At 43.6% G+C, this 24,328-nt stretch overlaps 1 protein-coding gene across 7 annotated transcripts in view; it reads left to right on the forward strand.

The window, feature by feature from the left end:
• The window catches only part of EXOC6B (exocyst complex component 6B), a 308,884-nt gene that overhangs the window by 132,900 nt on the left and 151,656 nt on the right, over positions 1-24,328 (forward strand). For 5 of the 7 annotated variants that reach the window (XM_069797267.1, XM_069797220.1, XM_069797230.1 and 2 more), the window contains 2 exons: positions 14,008-14,184; positions 24,011-24,079. In XM_069797267.1, coding sequence (XP_069653368.1) covers positions 14,008-14,184; positions 24,011-24,079 — 246 coding nt within the window. The remainder of the gene's footprint in view (positions 1-14,007; positions 14,185-24,010; positions 24,080-24,328) is intronic. The other 2 variants (XM_069797251.1, XM_069797278.1) reach the window with 1 other exon arrangement.

Raw genomic sequence — 24,328 nt, forward strand, 5'->3', positions numbered from 1 at the left:
TCGCTTCCTTCTGTGCAACACTCTAACCAATGGTTTAGTGGTTGGTTACTGCTTTTGGAAGGTGTAGTTGTAGCTCAGATATTAGCACATGAATACATATGCCTATCCTGTCTTGTGAAAATACACGTAAAGAAAAGTTGCAAGAAAAGTCAGATCTCATGAGCTGGAAATCAGTTGTAAGCTTAGATGTTACTTAGAGCCACACTGAAAATGCATGGTCCAGGGAGCGTTTTGAGACACACGCATGTGCTGGCAATGCTATCCCCCCCCCCCCCCCCTTTTTTTCCCATTTGATCCGTGCCCTGGTGCTGGAATTGATGACACGCTTCTGCCCCATGCAAACTGTTGTTGTTGAAGATGTTCCTATAAATATCCCGGTGGCCGCGTTGTCATCCTCTACCACCCCGACCAGTCCCGTGGAGTTACTCAGTCCCATGTGCAGACCAGATTGGTCCTGTGGTGAGGAACGCTTCCCAGGAACTTCTGAGGCCGTGAAGTCCCCAAAGGAGAGCAATGGCCAAGTCAGCCTTGAGCTGAAGCACAGCGGAATGTGCTTCATCGGCTGCTCCGCACGTTGTCCGGACACGTCCCTATCACTGTTGTAGCTGCTGGTCAGCAAATCCAGTTGAGTTTTCGCTAGCATAAAATTTCACTGACACTGGAGGAGAACAGCAACGGTTGGTTGTGTTGACTTCTAATGACTTTTTTTCTTAATCTAATGTGTTCCTCGTGGTACAAAGTTATGTTTTGTTTCCTAACCTTATCCCTCATGGAGATATCTCCCTACTGCTAGCTTGGTTCAAGGCAGTACCGGTGCCTCACTTGAGCACTCTGGGGGGTCACGTTCACACCTTGTGAAAAGCAGGTGCAACCCCATTAACTCCAGATGGAGGCATAACAGTTGAAAACCTATTGAATTTTGTCCTTTAGCTTCCCTTACCAACCTCATGTTGGGACTAGATGAAAATATACTTTAAAAAAAAAAATAAAAATTTTTTTTCCTATTTATCAGTAGCAGGTGCAGTTAGTTACCTGCGAAAGAGGGATGGGTCAATTAAGCTGCATGTTGCTGAGGTATGAACAATGATGCCACACGTGTGCCAGTTGCTGGGGACTAAGGGAAGACCTCCCAGCTCAAGTGAGAGGCGCTTTTTTCTTTTAAAAGGTATATAAATTAAAATTGGAAAGGGCTGGAGGGAAGGTGTGAGATTTTTCTTATGTTTTTTTTTCAGACTTACGTTTTTTATCCTTAATAGATTTATAATATGCAGGTCCCTTTATTTGTTTCTATAAAATTAACTAGTAAATTTAAAATGGAAAAAAGCTAGTAATAGGAACCAGGCCATCTTTGCCAACGCTGCGATGTTGCTATATTTATGAAAGGTAGACAAGGGCATTTTTCCTTCTGCTGGGTTTTATGCCGGAGTGCCACATGTTGGAAGGTTATAAAACTTTTACTAACGAGAAGTTGGAGGAATGCTAAGTTTCTAATTGCCGTTTTTTTTGTACAAGCTGCTGTTTATTTTGGTCTTTTAAAAATGTGATTGTAATTTTGAAGTCTGCAAGTTTTAAATGTAGGCAAGCAGGGCCTGGCAGTGTGGGAAGGATGCCTTACCTGGTGGCCAGAAGAAGGGCTGGTGAGCTGGTAGGTAGCAGTGCTGACTCTTGCTCTGATAATTCTGACACCCTGGAAAAACTCCTCAGCATTTCGATTCTGCAAATCCTGTCCCTGTCAGTGGGACTTCTGTCACTTTGATTTTTTTTTTTTAATTATATTTTTAAATTTTTTTTGAGCAAGGATTTCTTTACGACATCCATAAAATAGTGATAGCATGTTCCTACTGGGGGACCCCTTGGTATCTTTGGATGAAACCTCTACCTAAATGCTGAGTTATTACCAGCAGCGCATGTTACATTAGATATCCTTTGCCTTAATTTTTTTCTTGAAAACAGGTTGTTAGGGAAGCGTGATTAAATTACATGGATTAGTTCCCTGAAAGTGCAGAAGAGCTTCGTGGAGTTGCTTGGTGTTTGAGGGAGTAAAGCTTGTTTGTGTGGAGATGGTAGTTTCCTATTCCAGATAATTTAAATGTGTGCTTCCCTCCCACTCTTCTTTTTTCCCATTGTCATTTTTTTTGCTATTACTTCCATGCTGTTGGAAGTGTGGCAATGGTGAAATGGGTTGAAATTTCAGTCTTTAAATCTAAACCATTGTAAAGAGCTTTATGAGGATAAGAAGTGACGCCCTGGAAACTGGCTGTTTTATTTTTCTTCTTGAATATTCTTAAAAAAAATATATTGAGGGGGGAGAAGCAGAATTATGGCTTTGAAGAAATGCCTCCAGGTTGGGCTCCTCTCTTGTGTACCACATGTTGCTCTGAAGGAAGTTTGCCACCAAAGAGTACCGCTGATTTATAAACCTCAATGATGACTTCAATGAATTCAGCTGAAATTCAACAGAAAATCCTTTTCCAACTCTGTGTCTGCAGGCAAGATGGGCTGATGTCATACATCACATCTTCTTTGGCAGGTACTTTGGCCAAAAATTTCAATCCAGAGTAGTGGATTATTCTAATCCTTATTAGATAAGGGTGCCCCAGTGAAAGCAACCTGTTTGGGAAGGACTTAACACTTGTGAACGCCGTTAATGTCAATTTAGGATATTAACACCCCGGCTCTCATTTAGGACCCTTGCGTAGGGAATTCAGAGGGAGAACTAAGCGTGCAGCTTTGAAGATGTCTAGATCCAAAAACCCACTCCTGGCCTTACAAAAGCGATATGGTTGTGAGATTACAGGTTTCCAAGCTAGCAATGTATTTTACATTACGGCAAACTTCTGTATCAAGATTCAGGTGGTCGCTTCTGGGCAGCTGCGGTCCTACCACGGCTCCTCTTTTGCTCTGCGTTGTACTGGTAGTGAGTAATTGCAATGCAAAGGCATGGCGTTCAATATTAAAACACTTATTCTATGAAATATTCATTTAATTTGTGTAAATGCTTTATGCAAGATCATGCTTTCTGAAGTTATAAATGGAGTTTATGACACATAATGGGAACAGAAGATGCATAGTCGGACCTCGTGAATGGCAGTGCTGAGCTTTTCCATCTCTTGCTTTTTAGTTGGGATGTCAGGGATGAGTATGTTTTGACTGAGAGGAACAGGCTTCAAATAACCAAAAAACTGTTGTGGCACAAGGGATGTTATTGGGGCCTGTCAGTCTGGAAGAGCTGATGGCTCTGGGGATTGGAATGGCTGCGTATATTGTCTCTTATGAAACAAGGAGTAGAAAGCCAGCTCTAACAGCCTCTCGTCTTCCAGTTGTGGTTGACTTCTTGTTTGAGATGGAAACGTCAATGGTATTGAGGTCAAAGACTTATTTGCAAGTTTGTTTTTTTTTTTTTTTTTTTTTTTAATGGTTGGGCCAAACGTTATGTATCTTGTTAGCAAACTGGTAGGGTCATGCTGCAACATTGGTGCCATTTTCCTGGCCAGTGACTTGGCAAAATTATATTAAACTGTAAATAGATGGGATTCAGCCTGGTGTCTGATTAAATCTTTTTTTATGCCTGATGCTCATCTCTCCCAGCACTGAAGAAAATGGTACCTATAGGGGTAAGATGCTGGCCCTATTAGGGCAACAGCAGTTTTCTTCGAGTTTAATGAGGCCAGGATTGTCACTGTGTGGGTTGAGCTCCAGTAGGCACTGGGGAGGTTGAGCCTGGGATCCTCTTGCGTGGCTGAACAGCAGGTAAGTTGTTGGGGAGAGGGCAGGAAGGTAAAGAAAAAGAAAATAAGGGGATGTATAGCACTTTCAGGTCTGAAAAATTCTCTGCAGTTTCCCTATTAGCCTTTAGAGGGCAGATCATGTCCAGTAAATAGCAGATTGAGGGACTTGCCTGATTTTTCTGGTTGCGAATTCTGAAAGTTTGGAGACTCTGAATATGGATTTTTTTTTTTTTTAATGTGTAATTTTAATTCTGCAATACCTTCTTGTGCTTTAAAGGATGAATGTTATGTCAACTTAGAGAAGCAAGATGAGCTCAAGTTTTGATTTATCTATGTGTCTTTACAGTCTTTCTAGTTTCAATGCTAAAAATTGTGGTGCAAGCAAACATTTCTTATCGATGTGGGGAGAAACATCTTGGGAACATACGGTGGTAGAGAAGAATTATATAATATGTTGACTAAATTCATTTTTATGTTAAAAAAGACCACAAAAATCATTTTGAGTTTGGAGAGTGGGTTTAGAGAGTAATACTGTATGATGAATGTGTAATTTCATTCTTTTCTGCTGTAATCTCTTCTCTAAATCCCCAAGCTTCATGCCCTGCAGTCTTATTCTTGGTGAGTAACTGCTTAGAAATAACCTGTTTATCAACAGAATATTCCACAGTGTCAGAGGAGTCTGTGTGAAATGAGGGAAGCCAAATGTAATTCAAGCTCTTCTGTAAAGTCATTTTCAGTGAAACTTTTCATATGGGGATTAAATACCTCTTATAGCCAACATGCTTGGAGAAGCAGTGGCTATTTAATTCTCTGATTAATTAAAACCAGAAATAACAAAATTATGTTCTGCTTTCTTCTACTACTACCCTAAAGCTCATGGATCATGGAGAAGATGATTATTCTTGAAAAAGCCATTTAGTTCTTAACAAGAAAAGCTAGTCTTTGTGGCTCAGCGCTTTTGGCATCTGCTTTGTGGGTTTCTCATCAAAAAAACCATACGGGTTATTCCTAAGCAGAATGAAGTATTCTTTTTTTTCAAGAAAGATTTCTTCTTTTTTTTTTTTTTTTTTTAAATTATTTTTTAAAATCTTCTGAAGGTGGAGGTACTGCTGCTGTCTGTATTCTCCAAGATATATGAACCAGACAGTAGGGGTTTCTTTAGATATTAGGATTCAGTCTTTAACTGCTGTGGTCCTTGCTCTGTCTCGATGCTTAACTCTTTGGTACATTGGTACATAGCTCTGAAGTTGTCCTTAGAACACCACCTGCTCTGAAGTGGACAGCAGTTTGTGTGATCACCTTTAGCCTACCGCTGGAGAGACATTGCTCTAGTACAGAAAACAGGATAGGAAGGCTCTCAAGACATCCTTTAGTCCAACAGGTTCTTCCCAGACATGATCAATGTTATGGAGCCTGTCTCTAGCGTGCAGTCATCGAATGTGTTCTTAGATCTCTGGTGATGGAATGTGTCCCGTTAGGCTGTCCATTGCAGTCCTTTGCTGTCCTTAACGCTCCTGCCCCACCTCGGCCAGATCTCGTCCTGGTGTGATCTGCTGCATTGTCAGGGCATGGAGTCAGCACCCATAAGACTCTGTGAAAGTGCCTTTGGGTGCATCTCAGAACAGATGAGTCATTGGTGCCGATGTCTTGGATGACATTACTTTGAGCCATTGCCAAGAGTGTATTAGTACAGATTCTGTCTCATGGAAGAAGGATGGAAGAGAAGACCTGTGCCCTCGCTTGAATTGGTGGAAGGCTGCCCACTGCTTTGATGCAGTTGAGGACCAGCTGTGGAACATGTTATCTCCGATTATTTTGAGTACGGTAGAGGATAGTTTCTGACTGTAGATCTGGAAGGCGAGTTAGATCCTAAGGGTATCTGCTCTGCAGGTCTTCCCAGATCTGATATAAAAGACTTACAAGCTGCCTTGCGGGAAAAAACAAAAAACTGTTTTGTCCAGGATTCACCACTCGGGACTTTATTCTTGTATTTAGTTGAGTCTCTCTGTGTTCCAGGATAATTGGGACCATCTAAGATAGGTGCTTTGAATGTTGCCAGTTTCTCAGAATCTTGAAAAAACCCAAACCAGACCGATAAATGGAAACAAAAGCAGAATCTTGAAAGGAAACTTATCTCCAAAATGCTTGACAAGGCTCAGAGAGAGGGTGTGTGAAACAGCAGCTTGGGAACTCCCACAGAGAATGGAATATAAGGGTTTAATCTGAGGCCAGCCTATGAGGGTTAACTCTCTTTTCACTGTATGACTTTGAGGGTCAATGTTGTCAAGGTAAATAAGTGTGGAACAGAGACACAAGCACCAATGAACTGTAATCCTTATTTGCTGTCCTGGCTGAGTGAGCAACCCTTCCTCTGTTGCGATTCTTGACATGTAAAATGGGGATATTAGGCAGCATGTTCCTTTGTATACCAGTAGCTTTAAATGGCCTGTACCCCTGAGAGAGAGCAGGAAGGAAAAATGAGAGTAAAACCACTGAGAAATGTTGGAAACAGCTTATGCAAACCTTTTCATTTGTCTTGCTGTGATTTATGAGAGTGTGTGAGGGCCCTGTAGTGTGTCAGACCTTGGGCAGTGGTATCTCCAAGCTGAAGCAGCAGTCATAAGCACGCTCTAATTGTTTTCCCAGAATTACCCATGGATCAAACCCTGAAAAGCTTCACAGTCCAACATGCCTTCAACCTTTTGTGAGATCTAATCCATGACTTTTTTACTCTAAATTGCCATAGGTGTGATAGTTGCAACTTCCTTAGGCAAGGTTGGAGGTGTAGGGCAACGACTGGAGAGTTGCCCAAGTCGATTTAAAGAGAGGTGAGAGTTGGCGTGCCGTCACTTGCTGCTGGAGCTGCCTGCAGGCTTTGGTTGTTGAGCTGGGAATATTCCTATGTTGGGGGTGATGGTGCTGGGGGCTGGAGACCTCTTTGAGTTGAGTGCTTTCAGATGGAGGAGGACGCTGCCTTGGCCGCTACGTTGGCTGCTTGCTGCAAGCTCCAGTGCCATGGTGTGTCCTTAAGTCAAAGCCCGAGACTGTCCCTGTGCTACTTCCCTCCCTTCTCCATCTCCTTTTCTTCTGACGTTGGTCTCTGGGAAAGCAAGCCTTTTGTTTGGATTTTTCCTTTTTAATAGTTTCAGTGAAAAAAAACCCCTATTACCTCCGTCATGCCCTGATTGTCAGAAAGCGTGTTGAAACAAACCCTCACTTAGAAAATAATTACTAGTCCCCGGTGCCTCAGAGACTACTTAAAGCTGAGGCTTGGTCCTGCACGGTTGTGTGCACCTGAGTCATTCTGGGATGGGGAGGGTGAGAGTTGGACCCTCTCACCTGTGACCAGTTTTGGTTACGGTTACCTTGCTGCTCCCTCTCTTACTCGGCAGGGTTTGGTTCGGTTGCAGTTAGGCTAATGAGAGGTTAAACCAAAGTGTGGGAGTTGCCACTTGTGCTTTGAGTCATAACGAAGTCTCGTCAGGGAGAGAGATGCCTCTTCAGTGTTATATGAAAAGGCAGCAGTAAAAAAACCCCAACATCAGAGCGTGGTTTATAGTATTGCATATAGCAGGGGATTTCGGATGAAGGCGCTCAGCATTTAAAAAGGAATTTTAAATTGTTGGTAAAAGTTAATCAAAGAATATGCATCCAGTTGCTTAACAGTGAGCAGTAAACTATTTATCTCAGCCTGACTCGCGAAGTGCTTGGGACTGATTAAACAAAGACCCGAGCTGTGGAGTTGTCAGGGCCATGGTCTTTAATGTGTTTGAAATACTTTGTAGAACAGCCGTCCTCCTACTGCTTTTAGTCCGCTTATCTAATTTTCAGCTTCTCCACTCCTTGTAAATGTGATAAATAAACTTTGTAATCGCATAACTGGGCTACTTTTGATGCCTGCCTGCAGATATCTTGTTCTTGAGGCTAGATCACACAGAAGTGTAAATCAACGCTTTGCTCAATAAAGGACTTCTTAAAAAATGGCTTTTGGTCTTTTATTGTACAGCTGACCTGGAGAACTTGGTTGCCTAAGTCTTTTTATCAATGCTAATGCGATAAACTTCTTTTTACAGCTCCTACGAAAGGAGAGTCTCGATCATTCCTTTCTCCAAGTACTGTACTGCAGGAGCTTCCCCAAAGTACAGTTGAGGTTTAATAGGTTTTGTATAAAATGCTGAATTAACCAAGTTACTCTTTATGATGAACTCAGAGGATATAAATAATGCTGACCTCGTCTTGTGGGTAAGGAAAAGGAGCAGGAGTGTGGGGACGAGGATAAATCACAGGGTGAAAGCAAAAGCAAAGGGAGAATCACATGTTCCCCATTGCACACTTGATGCCAAAAATTTGTATTTGAGCAAAATTGATATGTGGGAATATCAGTATCATGAGCTGGATTTTAGCACCGGGTGGGCTGAGGTGGAAGAGTCATTTTTAGGGAAGGAAGAGTGGGAGGTTGAAGCAAATCCGTGCAGGGTGTTGGGGAGAGCAAACTTGTTGAATGCTGCGTTCCTAAACTTATTTTTTTATAATGACCGGGAATTGAGTTAAAAAAATAACGTTCTTGGGCCTCGTTTCCTGTGCTGATGGTGAACTTTGTCAGACAAACCTCCGACAAATTGTTTTCTCTGATAACCAGTTAACACCGAGAAAGCAGATAGGCAAAAACTCTTATCATCTTGACAAGCGACGGGCTTTTTGTTAAAACTGAAACCAGAAGCTGTGTCAGTGTGTTGAGTTTACACCTTGCAATAATAATCCGTGCTTTTATCTGATCGGAGGGGGATTTTATAACTTTCGAATGGGTCTTTGGCGGGGAGCCAGCCCTACTGTCATTTTTTATTAACTTTCTTTTTTTTCTTCCCCTGTAGCCAGTCTGCTTTTTTTGTAATATTGTTTAAGGAATATGTATCCCATTCCTAGGGATATTGGGAAACAATATTTTAAAGTTTTGTGTCTCAGCCCATTAGAGGGGTCTATAAAACAATCGCAGTGGCAAATGTGCAGTAACTAATCAAAACCACTAAAGCTAACCACAGCGGTACTTCATTCCCTTTAAATCATAAAACCTCTTTTTTTTTTTTTTTTTTTTTTTTTCTGTGCCTCATCTACTGTCTCATCAGGAAAGAGCTAATTAGATTCTTCTAAAAAGTAAATATTGTCAGTTCATTGGTGGGTGGAGGTGACGGGAGGTAAGACATGCTTGCCGTCAACATTGGCAAACCAATGCAGAAAACAAGGCGAAGTTATAAAAACCCTATAAAAAGCTATTTGAGTTTTAAAGGAGCTTGTTCCCTGTGTAGGTGGTATAACAACTTTCCCTTATGGTGGGTATGGCTGTTGTAGGCAGGGCCTGGAGGAGTCCATGACCTGCTTTGCTACTCCCGTGTCATTCCCCATCTTCACTATGCAGGTTGGGGTTGCAGGTTTGGGGCCGTGTTTGCTTGATCACAAGCAGTCAAGTTACTTTGAAAAATTCAACTATGAAAAATTCAACCACTACTTGTCACTAGTGCTTTAAGCCAATACATTTAATTTCTCATGCAGAACGTTGGGTCTGTGTGCTTGGGTGGTTGGGTTGACTTGGTTGAGTTGCAATGGGTGGTGAAGGTAGAGTTGCTGCTCCAAAGCTTGCAGGGTGGACTGGAAAGTATTGAGGACTTGTGTTTAGGACTGTTGTATGACAAGCTTGAGGGGAAAAACCCCAAAGCCACGTCCTGCAAGGTTGATCACTTGGCAAAGTGGCGTACAGGTAACATAAAAGAAGCAGATGCCTGGGAGAGAGAAAGCGTGTAATAAAGGTAGAAGTGCTTTTTTTCCCCCTTGTTCCTTTGATTCTCTGTTTCTCAAGGAACAACAGCAAAAGGGATCGGTTCTTCTGGTTGCATGCAGCCAACAAAACTTACCAGCTTCTGAGCTGTGGAGATGAAGGTCTCCTGGACTGCCCGATGGCCAACCTCAGTCTAGTTACAATAGCAAACGTAGGTCACTGACCTAAACCTGAACCCAGAGATGGAAAGCTGCCTTTGCTTCTTCTGTCAACCAGCCTGGAAATAGCGTTGCTGTCAGGGAGACTGGGATTTCTGCCGTGTCAGAGCGGCATAGGGTGTTCCTGTGCTGCAAGGAGGCTGCCAGATGGCTGTGCTTATCACGTGGATGAAGAAAGTAGCTGCGCTTGGAGGCAGTTTCAGCTACGTGAACGAAACGCTTTGTGTGTTATTGCTAAATGTAATGTTAGCTATGAACAGACATTTGGTTTCTTACCTTTTTTTTATCGTCACATTAAGCAGAGAGTCAAGAGATTGATAGTCTTGTATAATAGAGGCAATTTTACAGAATAATACAAAAATGCACTTGCTTTCATGTAAACCACACCAAAAGGTAAGGGGATTTTTTATTTGATTTTTGTCCCTCGAGGGCTTTTCGCCTCCCCCGTAGCCCCAGGTCCGTCCGTTTTCAGAGGGCACGCTGGAGTGTCGCCTGCACTTTGATGTGGTTTCTAAAGTGTGCCTCTTCATTGGGCTCCCTACAGATGCCTTTATGTGAAACAGAACATTAAAATCCAAATGTGCCTGCTCTGCAGGTCATTTTTCATGCTTTATGTGCTACGTCAAATATATTGCAGAGTTGTTCTGCTGCACCCCCAGCCTGGGAAGGTGCGGGTAATGAGTTGGGGGTACGAGCGGGGAGTTCCTTGGCGGTTAAGCCCAAATTTCTCCTTAGTTGCTTCCTCTGGGCCTCTCCCCAGGTCTCTCTTTCTCTCAAGGTGAAACTGAAACCTCGGTGACTTCACCCAAGGTTGCTGAAGTTAAAGAAAATTTGATATTTCTCACTTATAGGTCACTTCAGTCCAGATTGTTTCCTGCCAAGAGTGGGGGTGGGGGAAATGCCCTCCTGTTAATGGAAAAGCAATTACTATTTTTTCTGGCGTGTACGTTGTGTCATTCCAGCGTAACACCTAGGTTATGGGCTCTGCTCGTATCGCGCCGACTCCTGGGGCTCCCAGGTGGCTATTTATGGGCTGCACCCATCGTGTGGCGATGGAGCAGCGGCTGTGTGAGACGGGGTGACGTGCTGTGATGTGCACCAGTGTGCTGGAAGGGAATAAACGTTGACTGGGTTACTTTGGGGCTACTTGTCCGTCTTTAAGGTGGAAACCCCTGGAAAGTCTCCTCCAATTTAGAATTCCTCCCCCCCCAATTCCTAAAGGTAGAAATTGCTCTTGGTGGGCTGCAAAGCTTTTGTGCCAGTGGGAGCACCTCTCTGGCTGCTTTTTGTGGATCTCTGGGAGGTAGGACATACTTTTTTTTTTTCTCTCCTTTTTTAATTTTTTCCAGTAGGTCCCTGGACTTTAATTCAGGTCAAAATTCTTCTTTTGATAAACTTTAGTTCATTTGCATTAAAAGTATGCAAAATGCAAAGCATGATGTTTGAATTTGGATGTTGAACTCCTTGGCCTAGAGCGATGCCTTTATCTAGAAGCACAGACTTTCTTGACTTTGGGGTTTTATCGATACCAATATTTATCAGGTCTTGTCAATATTTGATTTGGATCTTAGCAATATTGTCATCTGGGCAATAGATGTCATGTACTATTGTACTCTTGTGAGCGTAGCTGAAGCTGAAGGATGACATTAATACTTCTAGTTTGAAAAGAGATGGGGGACCAAGATAATGTGTCCTCTGAGAACATGTCCACAAGGTCCTCTGTTGAGACTAATTCTGTGTTCAGCCTAAAAAGCTGAATGTTGCACGCTTAGGGCTTCATCAGTGAAGTTCAGAGCTAGCGGCAGCATCCTTCAGCTTGTTAGCCCACATTTTTCCTCTCCCATGACCACTTTTTCTGCTGTGATCTTGCTACGCCCTGTTTAATGATCCGTTTCAAGTTTTATCCAAAACTTTGCATTTTCCCATTCTTTGATTTCTTCCCTTTCTAGAGGAAAAAAGATTACATAAATTTCAGAGATTTTAATGAGTACAGTGGACTAGCTTTTGGTGTAATTTACAGTGGATTCAGTGTTATAACTTCATTACCCTTCAGTTGAGTAACTTATGTCATACATGGGCGTATCTGAGAGTGGAATCGAGCCGCAAATCTCTTTGTTGTGTGGGCTTCAGAAGGACCAAACACTCACTCCCCTTTTTGAAGTCCTAATTCTCTTTATATGATGTTGCAATGTCTTTCTATAGAGTTGAGCCTCTGAAGTTCGAGATTTCTAATGCAAAAAATACCACTTCTCCCCCAATTGCTTCAAGTATTGATGTTGCTAGCAAAATTTGTCTTCAGCAGTGCTCACACGGACCTTTTCCTGTGGCTGTTGCAAAAATCCCTATTGTTGAGACTCATCCCTTAAGAGATCTTTTTAATAAGCTTGGTTGGTAGTCCCCTTGCTCAGCCATTACTTCTCTTGTAGGAGCACTTGTAGTAAACATCAAGGATACTACTGCTTTCCAACCACTAGAGGTCAAGATTGTGCTATGGCATAGCACAGGGCTGCTCATCATGTAAGGTTTAGCTCTAATTCCTGGTGCAACCACGTCCAGTGTCAGCTATGTATATTTAATTTAATTATCAATTGCCATGTTTGGCAATTAAGACGAAGCTGATTGTATGTGCACAGTGTGAAGGGCACTTTGCCTTACACAACAGTAGAGCCCACTGGATTTTGCAAGGGTTGGGATATCCATGCCGTGCTTGGGTTTTAATATTCTTCAGATCTAGAAACTACACAAGTAATCGGTCTCTCATGGAGTCTTTCTTCCCAAGGAGGGATTCAAAAGGGAGTTGATCTGAGAGAGGCTGTAAAAATAAAACTTGCTTATAAATTATTTTTGTGTGATATTAATACTTTAAAGTGTTTAAAAGGAAATAATTTCGAAGGTTTGCGCTCTGGATAGAGCTTTCTACTTTCTGCAGTTTGGGTAGCAGAAGTAATTAGTTTTCTTTTGTTTTTTTATAGGTTCCACTTGTTTTAATTTTCCATTGTTTTCCTGGCACAGTTGGTTTCACTGACAACCGTATCTACAATACGGTTTCTAGTGTTCTTTCTTCCTTCTAAGGGCAGGCTGTCACATTAGCTTGGGGCAGGGAATGATCGCCTTTTGCCACCTCGTTTTTGTCTCCTGTTGTAGGGGAGCAATAAAATACATGGGTGCAGGTTTAATTCAGGTTGTACAGGTAGTTGCTAGAAATAGGGTTTATATTAATAACTGAAATTTATATATAAAACTCAGTCTTTTTTTAAAAAAGAAACCTACCAGCTAAAATAACGCTTTCAAAAGGACATCTGTATGATTCCCATATACCTTTCTTTTTATATATAAAAAAATTATAGAAAAATACAGGAGGGATCCTATAAATGTGTGTGATAATATCCATATAAATTTCAGGTTTTCATAGTGTTTAGTTTCTAGTTACACCAGAGGCGAAGCCCACACGTGCAAAACCACTGCATCCGTTGGCTTGGCCTTTTTCCCCTTGTTTTGGCCGTCATTTGGCACTTGTGGCGACAACAGTGTCTCTGTGCCGTTCTGCCCTTCCCCTGCAGTTTGAAGTTCTTGGTCAACTCTCTCGAACAATTGGGGCTAAACCATTTTTCCTGTCAAATATTGTGTCTGGTAACAATAAGGAAACCAAGTGAGTTTTTGCAGCAGAGCACATGCATTGACCTCTGCTGCAAAGGAAACCCAAAGCCTCAGGAATAGGTATCAACAGCAGTTTGAGGGAGCACCACTGTGTCCATGTGTTTTACTCCCTGAATCGTGGTGCTTCTCCCAGCGAGTGAATTTTTGTTCAATACCTTTTACAGCTCATTCTGTACATCAGCAATGTACAATTAAGCTCTCCTGGGGTACCACAAAAATGCTTTCAGGAACCTCTGGGGTCCAGATGTGGAATGTTTTGTGCTGACATGGGTTGAAAAGAGGAACAAATCCAACAGTTAAGTACGTCCTTTAATTTAGCCTGTGACAGTCACCACATGGCCTATGGGCTAATATTTCTGCATCTGTGCTGTAAATAGATCAATATGGCAGTAAGATGGGTTTGGCATTTTGATTTGTGAAGAGTCAGAATATTGTTTGTATTGTTGCATAATCCCTGGAATGGTTTCTTTGGAATATCTGGGTTAGGAAAAACATAACATTTCTAAGTTCAATTAAGTGTGTGTTTTATTTTGTCTCATTTGTCGTATTTCATGACTGATTGCATCTTTTGGCTGAAAAAAAATTAAAAATCCGAGGATGCTATTGTAAAAGGTGAAATCTGCTTTTTTTCTAGGCACAGCAGCAAAGAAACCTGGACAATATTGTATCACAGCATCCCAGAATAAGCGGGGGGAAGAAGTCCAAGAAAGAAGTCTGTGCAAGCTCAGATGTGGAGGTAAAAAACACTAGCCCCATGTCTGAGCAAGATTCTGGTATCCTGGATGTTGAAGATGAGGATGAGGATGAAGAGGTAACTGTATAACATCAAATCCAGGAGACTGGACAGTTTGGGGGTGAATGGTATTGTCTCAAACAGTGTTTGCACCTCACTCAGTCTTTCATGTTGCCGTGCAGCGTGTCATAAAGATGCAGAATAAGCTGTAGAACATCGGGTGTGTTTCAGTATTGGGTTAATTTGCACTATTGTCCCTATTCTCGTTGGCAGACTCAGCAGAGGGGCCAAGTATCGTATGAGAACTGAACAGCCCACGTCTTCTGTTCCCCAGCCCAAGGGGGAACAAGCCCACTTCTGTGCTTACTTGGGAAGGCAGTTTGGTATCTATCCTTCATTTGAAAAAAGATAAATTGCTGCGTAGCGCATGAGATACTTGGCCTTTTCTGTGGGACAAGTGTCTTGGTGGCAGAGACATATTTTGTGTTGAAAAAGATTGCAGAATTTTTTTAAATGTAATTTTTAATTCCTTGATGTGCTCCTTTCTTCTTTTCTCCCTTTCTGCTGCTGCTTCCTCAGACCATCAGTCTGTTGTTTTTGTTAACCACAAAACGTAACCTCGCTGATGGTGTTGGTTCTTCTTTCCCTCCCTGCTCTAGAGGATAGTGCATGCAGTGGGACATCTTGGATTTGTGGCGCTTAAAATGTGGGAAAGCCCTGTCCCTCTGTGTTTCAGGAAAGGCAGCTTGGAGATACCTACTTGGAGTGCAGGTCACGAGGTGTTGAGCTTTTTGATGTGTTCTTCATTTCTTGTGATGCAGTCTTGGGTTGGACCTTTTGGCAAGTTTTATCTGCCACGCTGGATGCTTTTTCTCTTATTGCTGAAGCCTCTGTTATGTCAAGAGAATGATATTTTCAGCTACAACCTGTAACTGAATTGGGTAGTATTTATTGCCCTGAACTTGACAGTCCATGACCAGCCACAGAAGAGGATTAAAAGATTAATAACAAGTTTCTAAAGTTTAGAATAGTGTGGGTTGCTCAAGTGGTTCTGTGCTTGTGTTCTGCCTTTTTCCCTGCAGTTCAATTCTCTCTTCTTCATCTCTGGTACACTGCCAAGGCAGACCGAGGAGATCACCACTTACTTCACAGGGACCAAACTGTAGCGTACGACCCAGAGCCCTCACGCTGCGCCGAAACCATCTGGGTGGGATATTTAGTCTACATCAAAATGGAAATAGAGCAGAAGTTAAACAAAAGAAAAGTGAGTGGGAAGGGCACGTTTTTTGAAAACAAACATTGATTTGAATAGATCTATTTTGGTATTTCCGTGTTAAAAAATAAAAATCTGGTCCTTCAATAGTTGTTCTATCTCACTCTCGAAATCTCCCGCTTGCTGTGGCACGGGTTCTTGCAAAACCAAGCTGCAGCGTGAAACGTGGCGGTACTTGTGTTGTATGCAAAGTTTGAATGAATTAGAATTAGAACTTAGGGTTGAATTTCAGTTAGAACTGAAAGGTATGAGGAAGAGTATAAGGCAAACAATAAGGAGGGAAGAGTTTGAAGACAACAATTTGTAGAGCGCCGCTGGGAGAAATCTCGCCAGTCGTTTGATGAACAGAATTGACTCGTCTGGAGGCAGATGAAATCCCATCTCTGGGTGCCTTGGAAGCCAGGCTGGCAGTACAGGAGGGAACTGGCGGTGGGGATGACCTGGCCGCTGGTGGCCGGGCAGGGGAGGCGGCGGGGGGGCCGGGGCAGCGGCCGCTGTCCGTGGTGATGAAACGGAGCACGGAGGGGGAAGGTCTCCTGCGAAGACCTCTCTGCCTCCTTTACCCACGAGGTTTTAGCTCTTCCCCACGTTCCTGCCTCCTGGGGGGGGGGTGTCTTTTCCTTTTTTTGGGAAAGAAAAATGGTTTGTTAGTACAAATAGATCTGTCATCAGGAAACGGAGCCGTTAAATCTGAGGGAGCGCCGTGCGTGGCTGAAGGCCACGTCTGAAGGCTGTGGATGTTGTTTACCTGGACTTTAGCAAAGCCTGTGACACCGTTTCCCACAGCGTTCTCCTGGAGAAACTGACTGCTAATGGCTTGGACTGGTGTACTCTTTGCTGGGTAAAAAACTGGCTGGATGGCCGAGCCCAGAGAGTTGTGGTGAATGGAGTTAAATCCAGTTGGTGGCTGGTCACAAGCAGTGTTCCCCAGGGCTCAGTATTGGGGCCAGTTCTGTTTAATATCATCATCAATGATTTGGACGAGGGGATCGAGTGTGCCCTCAGTAAGTTTGCAGATGACACCAAGTTGGGTGGGAGTGTTGATCTGCTTGATGGTAGGAAGGCTCTACAGAGGGATCTGGATGGGCTGGATCAATGGGCCGAGGCCAGTTGTACAAGGTTCAACAAGGCCGAGTGCTGGGTCATACACCTGGGTCACAACAACCCCGTGCAATGCTACAAGCTTGGAAAGCTGCCTGGAGGAAAAGGACTTGGGGGTGTTGGTTGACAGCCGGCTGAACATGAGCCAGCAGTGTGCCCAGGTGGCCAAGAAGGCCAACGGCATCCTGGCTTGTATCAGAAATAGCGTGGCCAGCAGCACTAGGGCAGGGATCATCCCCCCGTACTTGGCACTGGTGAGGCCGCACCTTGAGTCCTGTGTTCAGTTTTGGGCTCCTCACTACAAGACAGACATTGAGGGGCTGGAGTGTGTCCAGAGAAGAGCAACGAAGGTGGTGAAGGGTCTAGAGCACAAGTCTTATGAGGAGTGGCTGAGGGAACTGGGGTTAAGCCGGAGAGAAGGAGGCTGAGGGGAGACCTTATCAGTCTCTACAACTACCTGAAAGGAGGTTGTAGTGAGGTGGGTGTCTGTCTTTTCTCCCAAGTAACAAGCAACAGGACAAGAGGAAATGGCCTCAAGTTTCCCCAGGGGAGGTTTAGATTGGATATTAGGAAAAATTTCTTCACTGAAAGGGTTGTCAAGCATTGGAACAGGCTGCCCAGGGAAATGGTTGGGTCTCCATCCCTGGAGGTATTTAAAAGATGTGTAGATGTGGTGCTTAGGGACATGGTTTAGTGGTAGACCTGATATTGTTAAGTTTACGGTTAGACTCGATTTTAAAGGTCCTTTCCAGCCTGAATGATTCTGTGGTTCTATTCTATGAGTGGGTAGTGAGTTGACCTTGGCCAGAGGCTAAGCCCTCACCCAGTTGCTCACTCACCCCCTGCCCCTCAGAAGAATTGGGGAGACAATGTGGAGGATAGAAGTGAGAAAACTCATGGGTCAAGGTAAAGACAGTTTAATAACTGAAGGGAAAAAAAACCCACCAAGTGAAGCAAAAGCAATCACTCACCACCTGCCAGGAGCAGACCGATGCCCAGCCAGTGTCCAGGCAACGGCTACTTTTGAAAAAAACTACCCCCTTTACTCCAGTTTTATTGCTGAGCATGACGTTACATGGTATGGTATATCTCTTTGGTCAGTTTGGGTCAGCTGTCCCAGCTGTGTCCCCTCCCATCCTCTTGTACAGCACCAGCCTGCTTGCTGGGGGCATGCAGAGTGGGAAACAGAGAAAGGTCTTGATGCTGTGTAAGTACTGTTTAGCAATAGCTAATAGCGCGTTATCAACACTGTTTTGGTCACACATCTAAACCACAGCACCATATGGGCTGTAATGAACAAAACGAACACCATCCCAGCCAAAACCAGTACAGTTTGTCAAATGTTAATGGGACATTCTTTGGTAAGCGTTCTCTAATGTTACAGGCCAACTGCAAAATTGTTTTTTGTGGTTGACGGGTTCATTCCTAGCTTTTCATCTTCTTGTGTGACTCTCTCCTTCTGATTATCTGGTTTGTGCAGTGACAAAGAGGGAGAGTTAGAATACTATTAATACAGAACTTGAGTCTCCAAAGTTAATCCTTATTGCTTAAAATTGTTAGTATTAAGTGTCCTGAGTGCAAGTGAAGTGCATCTTGTTTCCTGCACAGCCCCCATGTCCTGGAACAATGGAGAAGGCTTTCTGGGCTTAGAGGGACAGTACTGCAACAAGTGGGCACGTGTCGTTTGCTGTGCTCTGCCCCTCACCAAGATTGCTGAGGCTTGCACTTCTCAAGGATGTACAGAATACTGCTAACAAGAAAACCTGGAGGAAGAAAAGACAGACCCTTGTTATAATCAAGTCAGTAGACAAGTAAAGAAATGATCCTGGAGCATTCAGAGACTGCACTGGTAGCTCTTGCTCTTGACTTGTCACAGCCAATAAAACCAACTGGTAACTGCAGGTTTCTATTTGGAAGACAGCCAGTAAAGACTGATTGAAGATGGAAAGGGAAGAATTAAGGGCACCTTGCACCCACTCCTGCTCAGAATTGAAAACAGGATGGTCCTAGGTGTTTCTGATTAAGTTTAGGCAGGAGAGCTCCTGATCCTGGTCCATAGGCTGGAAAAAGTGGGGTTGATATATATATATATATTTTTTTTTTTTCCTCTAGGAAATATCTCAGACCCTTCAGCAGGCTGTGTTACGGAGTTCTCCACCTAGGATGAACTGTTTTGGAGATCCCGTGATTCCTCACCCATACACAGCAATCCCTTCATCCCTACAACAAAATTTACAGTAAAGGCTTTGAAAGGGAAGAAAGAGCAGAAGGGTTTTGCTTAGACTGTTGTATGTATTCCAGTGTAGATCATTCTTGCCTTTGGAGTAGTGTAAGAGAGCTCTGCCAGCTGCATTCAAGAGGACAAATACAAGATGTGGTTCTCCACTCCGTTAGCGTTCTCCAGTTTGGAGACATGTTGGTCCAGACTTGTCCCACTAAGTACAAATGCTTCACTGAGCTGCAGAAGCTCCCACTACAATCAGAGTGAGGGAGTGGGCACAGCTGTAAAGTGAGCTGGGAGAAGGCTCAAATTCAGTTTTTATGAATGTCAAGTTGCAGAAGGAGAATTTGCGTTTCACAATGAGTAGCTCCAGAGTCTGTTCAGTTTGTTCCAGCTGTTCCCTTTGTAGTAAAAAGCATCCAGAAAACTACAAAGCTCATCCAGATTCTTCTCATTTTCAGTGACTTTTCTTCTGTGTTCTTGTTGAATACGGCAGGACAAACTCGCCTGCATTGTGCCTCCTTTCTTCTTGTCCTCAAAAAAGGCTGGTCAGGTGTCTGTGAAGTGGTTGGGTCGAATTGGACTCCCTGGTGCTCCTTTGTGAGAGGCGGGAAGTTCTAAGGAAGGACATCATGTTTCAGAATAACAGCCACTCAACTGTCTTTGAAGAACAAATCAACAAATACCAGACAGTTTTCTATTTGGAGAAGGAGTTTGGCACTCAGGACATCAGCAGGTGTGAGGTGTAGCCAAAAATTCATCATGCTTCTGGCATTCCTTCAGGTTGACCTGGCTGTAAGAATAAGTTGTAATTCTCAAGTGAATGTAATACATTTCTTACTAAGTTGTGGGAGCTAGAGCAGGGACCCCAGGGATCTCTCTTGACTTTCCCTGATAAATGGCTTTGTTAGATGCCATCAGCCTCCACCTTTTGTTTCCTTCCACTACTAGTTATGCAAGAAATATCTTGGACACCAAGAAAAATCTCTCTATTTCCAGACAAAGCTGTCTGCCTGTTGTCTATAACATGAGCCAGGGTGAGATCAGTTAGTCTGCAGGACCATCTGGCCACTTCCAGTATTACAGTATCCTGAGCATCCTCTTGACTGTACAAATACAATTATTTTTTTCCCCTAAGGTTAAGCACGGGACACACTGGAGCAGTCAAAGGACACCAAGACCACACAAGATGTAGCAAATTTGCAGCACAGTTTATTCTGTACCTCCATTCAGCGTGGAATAAAGTGCTTCCTGGCTGCTGGTACCCAAAGAGATTAGATGTGATTAGTTGAATCATAGAATCCTTTGGGTTGGAAGGGACCTTTAAAGGTCACCTAGTCCAAGCCCCCTGCAGTGAGCAGGGACATCTTCAACTCGATCAGGTTGCTCAGAGCCCCGTCCAGCCTGACCCTGAATTATTCCAGGGATGGGGCATCGACCACCTCTCTGGGCAACCTGGGCCAGGGTTTCACCACCCTCATTGTAAAAAATTTCTTCCTTATATCTAGTCTCAATCTACCCTCTTTCAGTTTAAAACCATTATCCCTTGTCCTGTCACTACAGGCCCTACTAAAAAGTCTGTCCCCATCTTTCTTATAAGCCCCCTTTAACTACTGAAAGGCCACAATAAGGTCTCCCTGGTGCCTTCTCTTCTCCAGGCTGAACAACCCCAACTCTCTCAGCCTGTCCTCACAGCAGAGGTGTTCCGGCCCTCTGATCATCTTCGTGTCCCTCCTCTGGACCCGCTCCAGCAGGTCCATGTCTGTGTTGTACTGCGGACTCCAGAGCTGGATGCAGTGCAGAACCAACACTAGTTCCAGCAGCGGAGTTTTACTCTGTAAGGGGAATGGATGCTTTCTGCAATGTATCACATGAAGAGACCCACGGGGTTCAGTGTCCTCTGGTGGCCTTGAGCCTTTGTGGGTGCAGTGTCGTGTGTGCTCATGTTCCTCTGCACCAGCTCATCCATGTACGTCAATCAATGGGCCCGTGAGATGGTTCATAAAACACCTCTCTTGAATTCCTGATGTTTAAGTCTGGAGGTTTTTTCCCTCTCTGAAAGAAGGGTGAACGTATCTGTTCCTGTGTCATGTCTTTACATCAAAAACTAAGAAGGATCAGAGATTTAAGCCATTGTATTGCGAATTACCTGAAGCCAGACCAGAGCATCACTTAACTCTGGACCAGTCTTGTGTTGGTGGCAGCTACAGTTAAACATTTCCATTGAAAACTTGACTTCCATGGGTTAAATTTGCTACAGTCAGCGTTTAACCCGACTGAAAATGTTCTTGCAAAAAGAGAGGGTTTGGCTGTTTACAGAGACTGACAGGTCTGCCTCTGCTCCCAGCACCAGGAACGTGCTGGATGCAGGATTTGAGATTGAGGTTTGTGAAGCTGATGTTTTGTGGACTGGGAAAATTTTGGAGAAGATGAATAAATTCTTTGTTCTGCAAATCAAAAAAAAAAAAAAGATTAGGCTGAAGGGGAGATGTCAGGGGAGTAATCAGTCCTGTTGTTGAGGCAGCTCTAGTTCTCATTTCATCATCAAGTTTCAAAAATCAGAGATTTATTTATTTTTTTGAACACTGGTAGTGCAGCTTTGGCTAACAATATCAAGTCACTGCTAAAGGGGATGTGCCATGCCTGAATTTTTAGATATGCCTAAATATTAGATAAATATCTGAATATGTAAATATTAGATATGTTTAAATTGTGCAACGTGTTAAACTAGCCACAGAGATAATTTCATACATTCTGTATATTCAGAGGCCTATACTGGTTAGTCTGGAAAGATTTCAAATGATAGGATTATTATTTCTTCTGTTGTAGGGCTATGACTATATGTGGAACACGTGGTCTGTTCTTTTCCTTAAAATATATTGTAGATTTATACCCTGCATAAAATCCTAGCAAGTTTTTTGGGTGCATGTCTTTCTGTCTGCAAAAAGCTTTCCTGTGATCCAGGACTTGTGCTTCCATGTCTGATAGTGTTTTACCTAGATTAACAAATTTAAAGCTATTAATGTCTTGGAGATGTTAACTCTGCAGAATAGTCCAGCAGATTTTTTCTGTGAGTGTGTGTGTGTGGGCTTAAAAGTTTTTGCAGAAGATCAGAGACTGTGAAAATGTTGCAGTCTGCTTTGAAAGAATTTCTCTGGGGGAGTAAACTCTGTTTTTGGCAATACCCTGATTTCACAAATCTTTATCAGAAATATTTCTCCGTGGACCATGTTCAACTAGTGCCCCAAATCCAAGAGGAGCAAAACTGTTTGATCCTGAATTCAAATTCATAGGAAAACATTGCCTGCTTTGATGATCTTGTGAAGGGATGACAGATTTCTCCTCCCTTAGAAAAACACGGGGTGGACTCGGGTCCATCCAGTCCAGCTGCCCCACACTGATGGTGGTCGCCGGAGGATGGCTAGGTCAAGCGAGTACCGATACTTCCCTGTCTGCTTTAGTGATCTCCAGCAGTTTTGCAATCGGGGATATCTGAGCCAGAAGTGTTTTACTGTTTTACCAACTGGAGACCAATTGCGCTTAATGCTGGAGGAATACAGCGAGGCAAAATCGTATCCCGAGGAGTCCACAAACTAGCTGAAATCTGGATTTGGGAGCTATTTAGGAAGATTAGGGGGCCTGGGGGACTGCAAATGGAAAATAAATGACCAGGAAGGCATGATAAAATTGGCATTAACACAATAAAACTGCTGCCTAGTGTTTGCAGTTGTCAATTATGGTCTTATAAAAGGTAAAAGCAAGAGATGTGAGTGAGACCGGTGAGCTGTGTTTCACAGCTGCTTGCCCTCGGTTCGGCTGTAACGCTTCTGCTGGGGCATGTTGAATAGCCAGGTTCAGTGTGGAAAGGGTCACCCAGGCGATGCCAACCCCATCCCTCGCTTGGAAACCTTCCTCCTTCCTGGCGAGCCAACCTCACCCGTCTGTAAGAGCTACTCAAATGGCACGGTGGAGTGCCTGGTGCAAGGGAGGGGTGGAAAGTCCAGCGAGAGGGATGAGCAGGCTCGTGCCGTACCCCGGTAATACTTTTTGCTGCCTTGTTCCCGATGAGCTGGCTGCTTCCCCTCCCTGCACCACCGTGTTGGGACTGTCAAGTTTTTGGGGGGCTCGAAGCGATGCCGGTGGTGCGGGATAGGATGCTCGCACGCTGTGTGTTGCTGCTCTGTCTGTCTCCGTAGCTTCTTTCGTCGTTTCGGCTCTAACCAAGAACCTATGTAGCGCTGAGGACTGAGTTTCTTTGCATGGAGGAGATTCTGTAACAGCTCCTGTTCCACATTATACAGGAGGCTATTTAACAAAATCCCCTGTTTTCCCTTTCCAGCCCATAATTTCTGCACTCCCCTGCTTGAAGCCACTGCTTTAGATGAGGAGGACCACTCGCCCCAGGCGCTTTGGGCAGTGTTGGTTGAGGCTTGTATACCCTCATCCAGCTAGAAACTTCTCTCTTCTTCATCCTACCTCCTTTTTAGAAGAAATGCCTCTTAAGCATAATTAAAAATATATAAAATAAACATGTTTCCCAGGCCTGTCCATTGGTCCCTTTCATCTTTTTCCCCTTTTTTCCACCACATGTCAACAGAACACACCCCTCCTCTCTGGATTTTGGGGGAGAAGGACGGTTGCCTTAGCTTTATGCCTCGGCCAACAAGCTTAATGCTGTGTTGGCTTGAACATATCCAAAGGACACAAGCTTCTTGTATGCAAATTTCTTCTCTGATCTTTCCTCTCACCCTCCCTCCTTCTGTCCCACCCTTCAAAAATGCGCTTCCTTGTCCCTGTGCAAGACTCGCTATGTTGTTGAAAGGTGGTGGAGTCTGTGTGGCGTGTGTGTTTTAAGAAAAAAAAAAAAATAGAATTTGTGCTTTTAAAGAAATCAAACTAGAAATCTAGAGAATAAGTTGCGTTTTGGTCCCCCCCCCCCCCCCCGCCCCGTTGCATAAGTACCAGAACGGCTTGTGCCAGGATGCTTGAACTTGTATTTAAGCCTATGTTCAAAATTAAATCTCCATTGAGCTGGCTAACAGAGGGCCAAAATGCTGCAGTGGGATTTCCTAGGGGACTGTAAATGAAGTGAGAGCAATATTACATGAAATTTCCCTACTTTAAGAAATGTATAGTCAGATATAGGTAGATCCCAATATTCACTTTAATTGTTACCTACCTGAAATCTTGGTGTTGCTCTGTCAGACTTGCAAGTATCTGAGTTGCACTTACCTGTATGTAATATATTGGAGTTGCGCTTACCTATATGTGTTCTGCACATTTCACGCTGATCTCCTGTTTTCTTTTAGGTGCCTGGAGCCCAGGACCTGGTGGACTTCTCACCGGTGTACCGATGCCTGCACATATACTCTGTCCTGGTAAGTAACTCTGTGCTGCCCGCAAGACTGGCGCTGATGCTGGACTGTGGTTTAAAGAAGGTGATGGAGTACTGCTCCTTCCATCGCTGCTGCTGGAAGGAGGTGGTTGCAAAAATGTTATTAATGTTCACCTAGCTAGGAAGTGTGTTACCTGAAGTAGAAAGTAGGCTAGTGCTGGATGGATGCTCACAGTTACTTCATGCAAGCCACAGAAATACAAAGGGATAGTTTCTCAACTATTGCAGACCC

This window comes from Haliaeetus albicilla, chromosome 1 (assembly GCF_947461875.1).
Source record: "Haliaeetus albicilla chromosome 1, bHalAlb1.1, whole genome shotgun sequence".
NCBI classification, from domain to species: Eukaryota; Metazoa; Chordata; class Aves; order Accipitriformes; family Accipitridae; genus Haliaeetus; species Haliaeetus albicilla.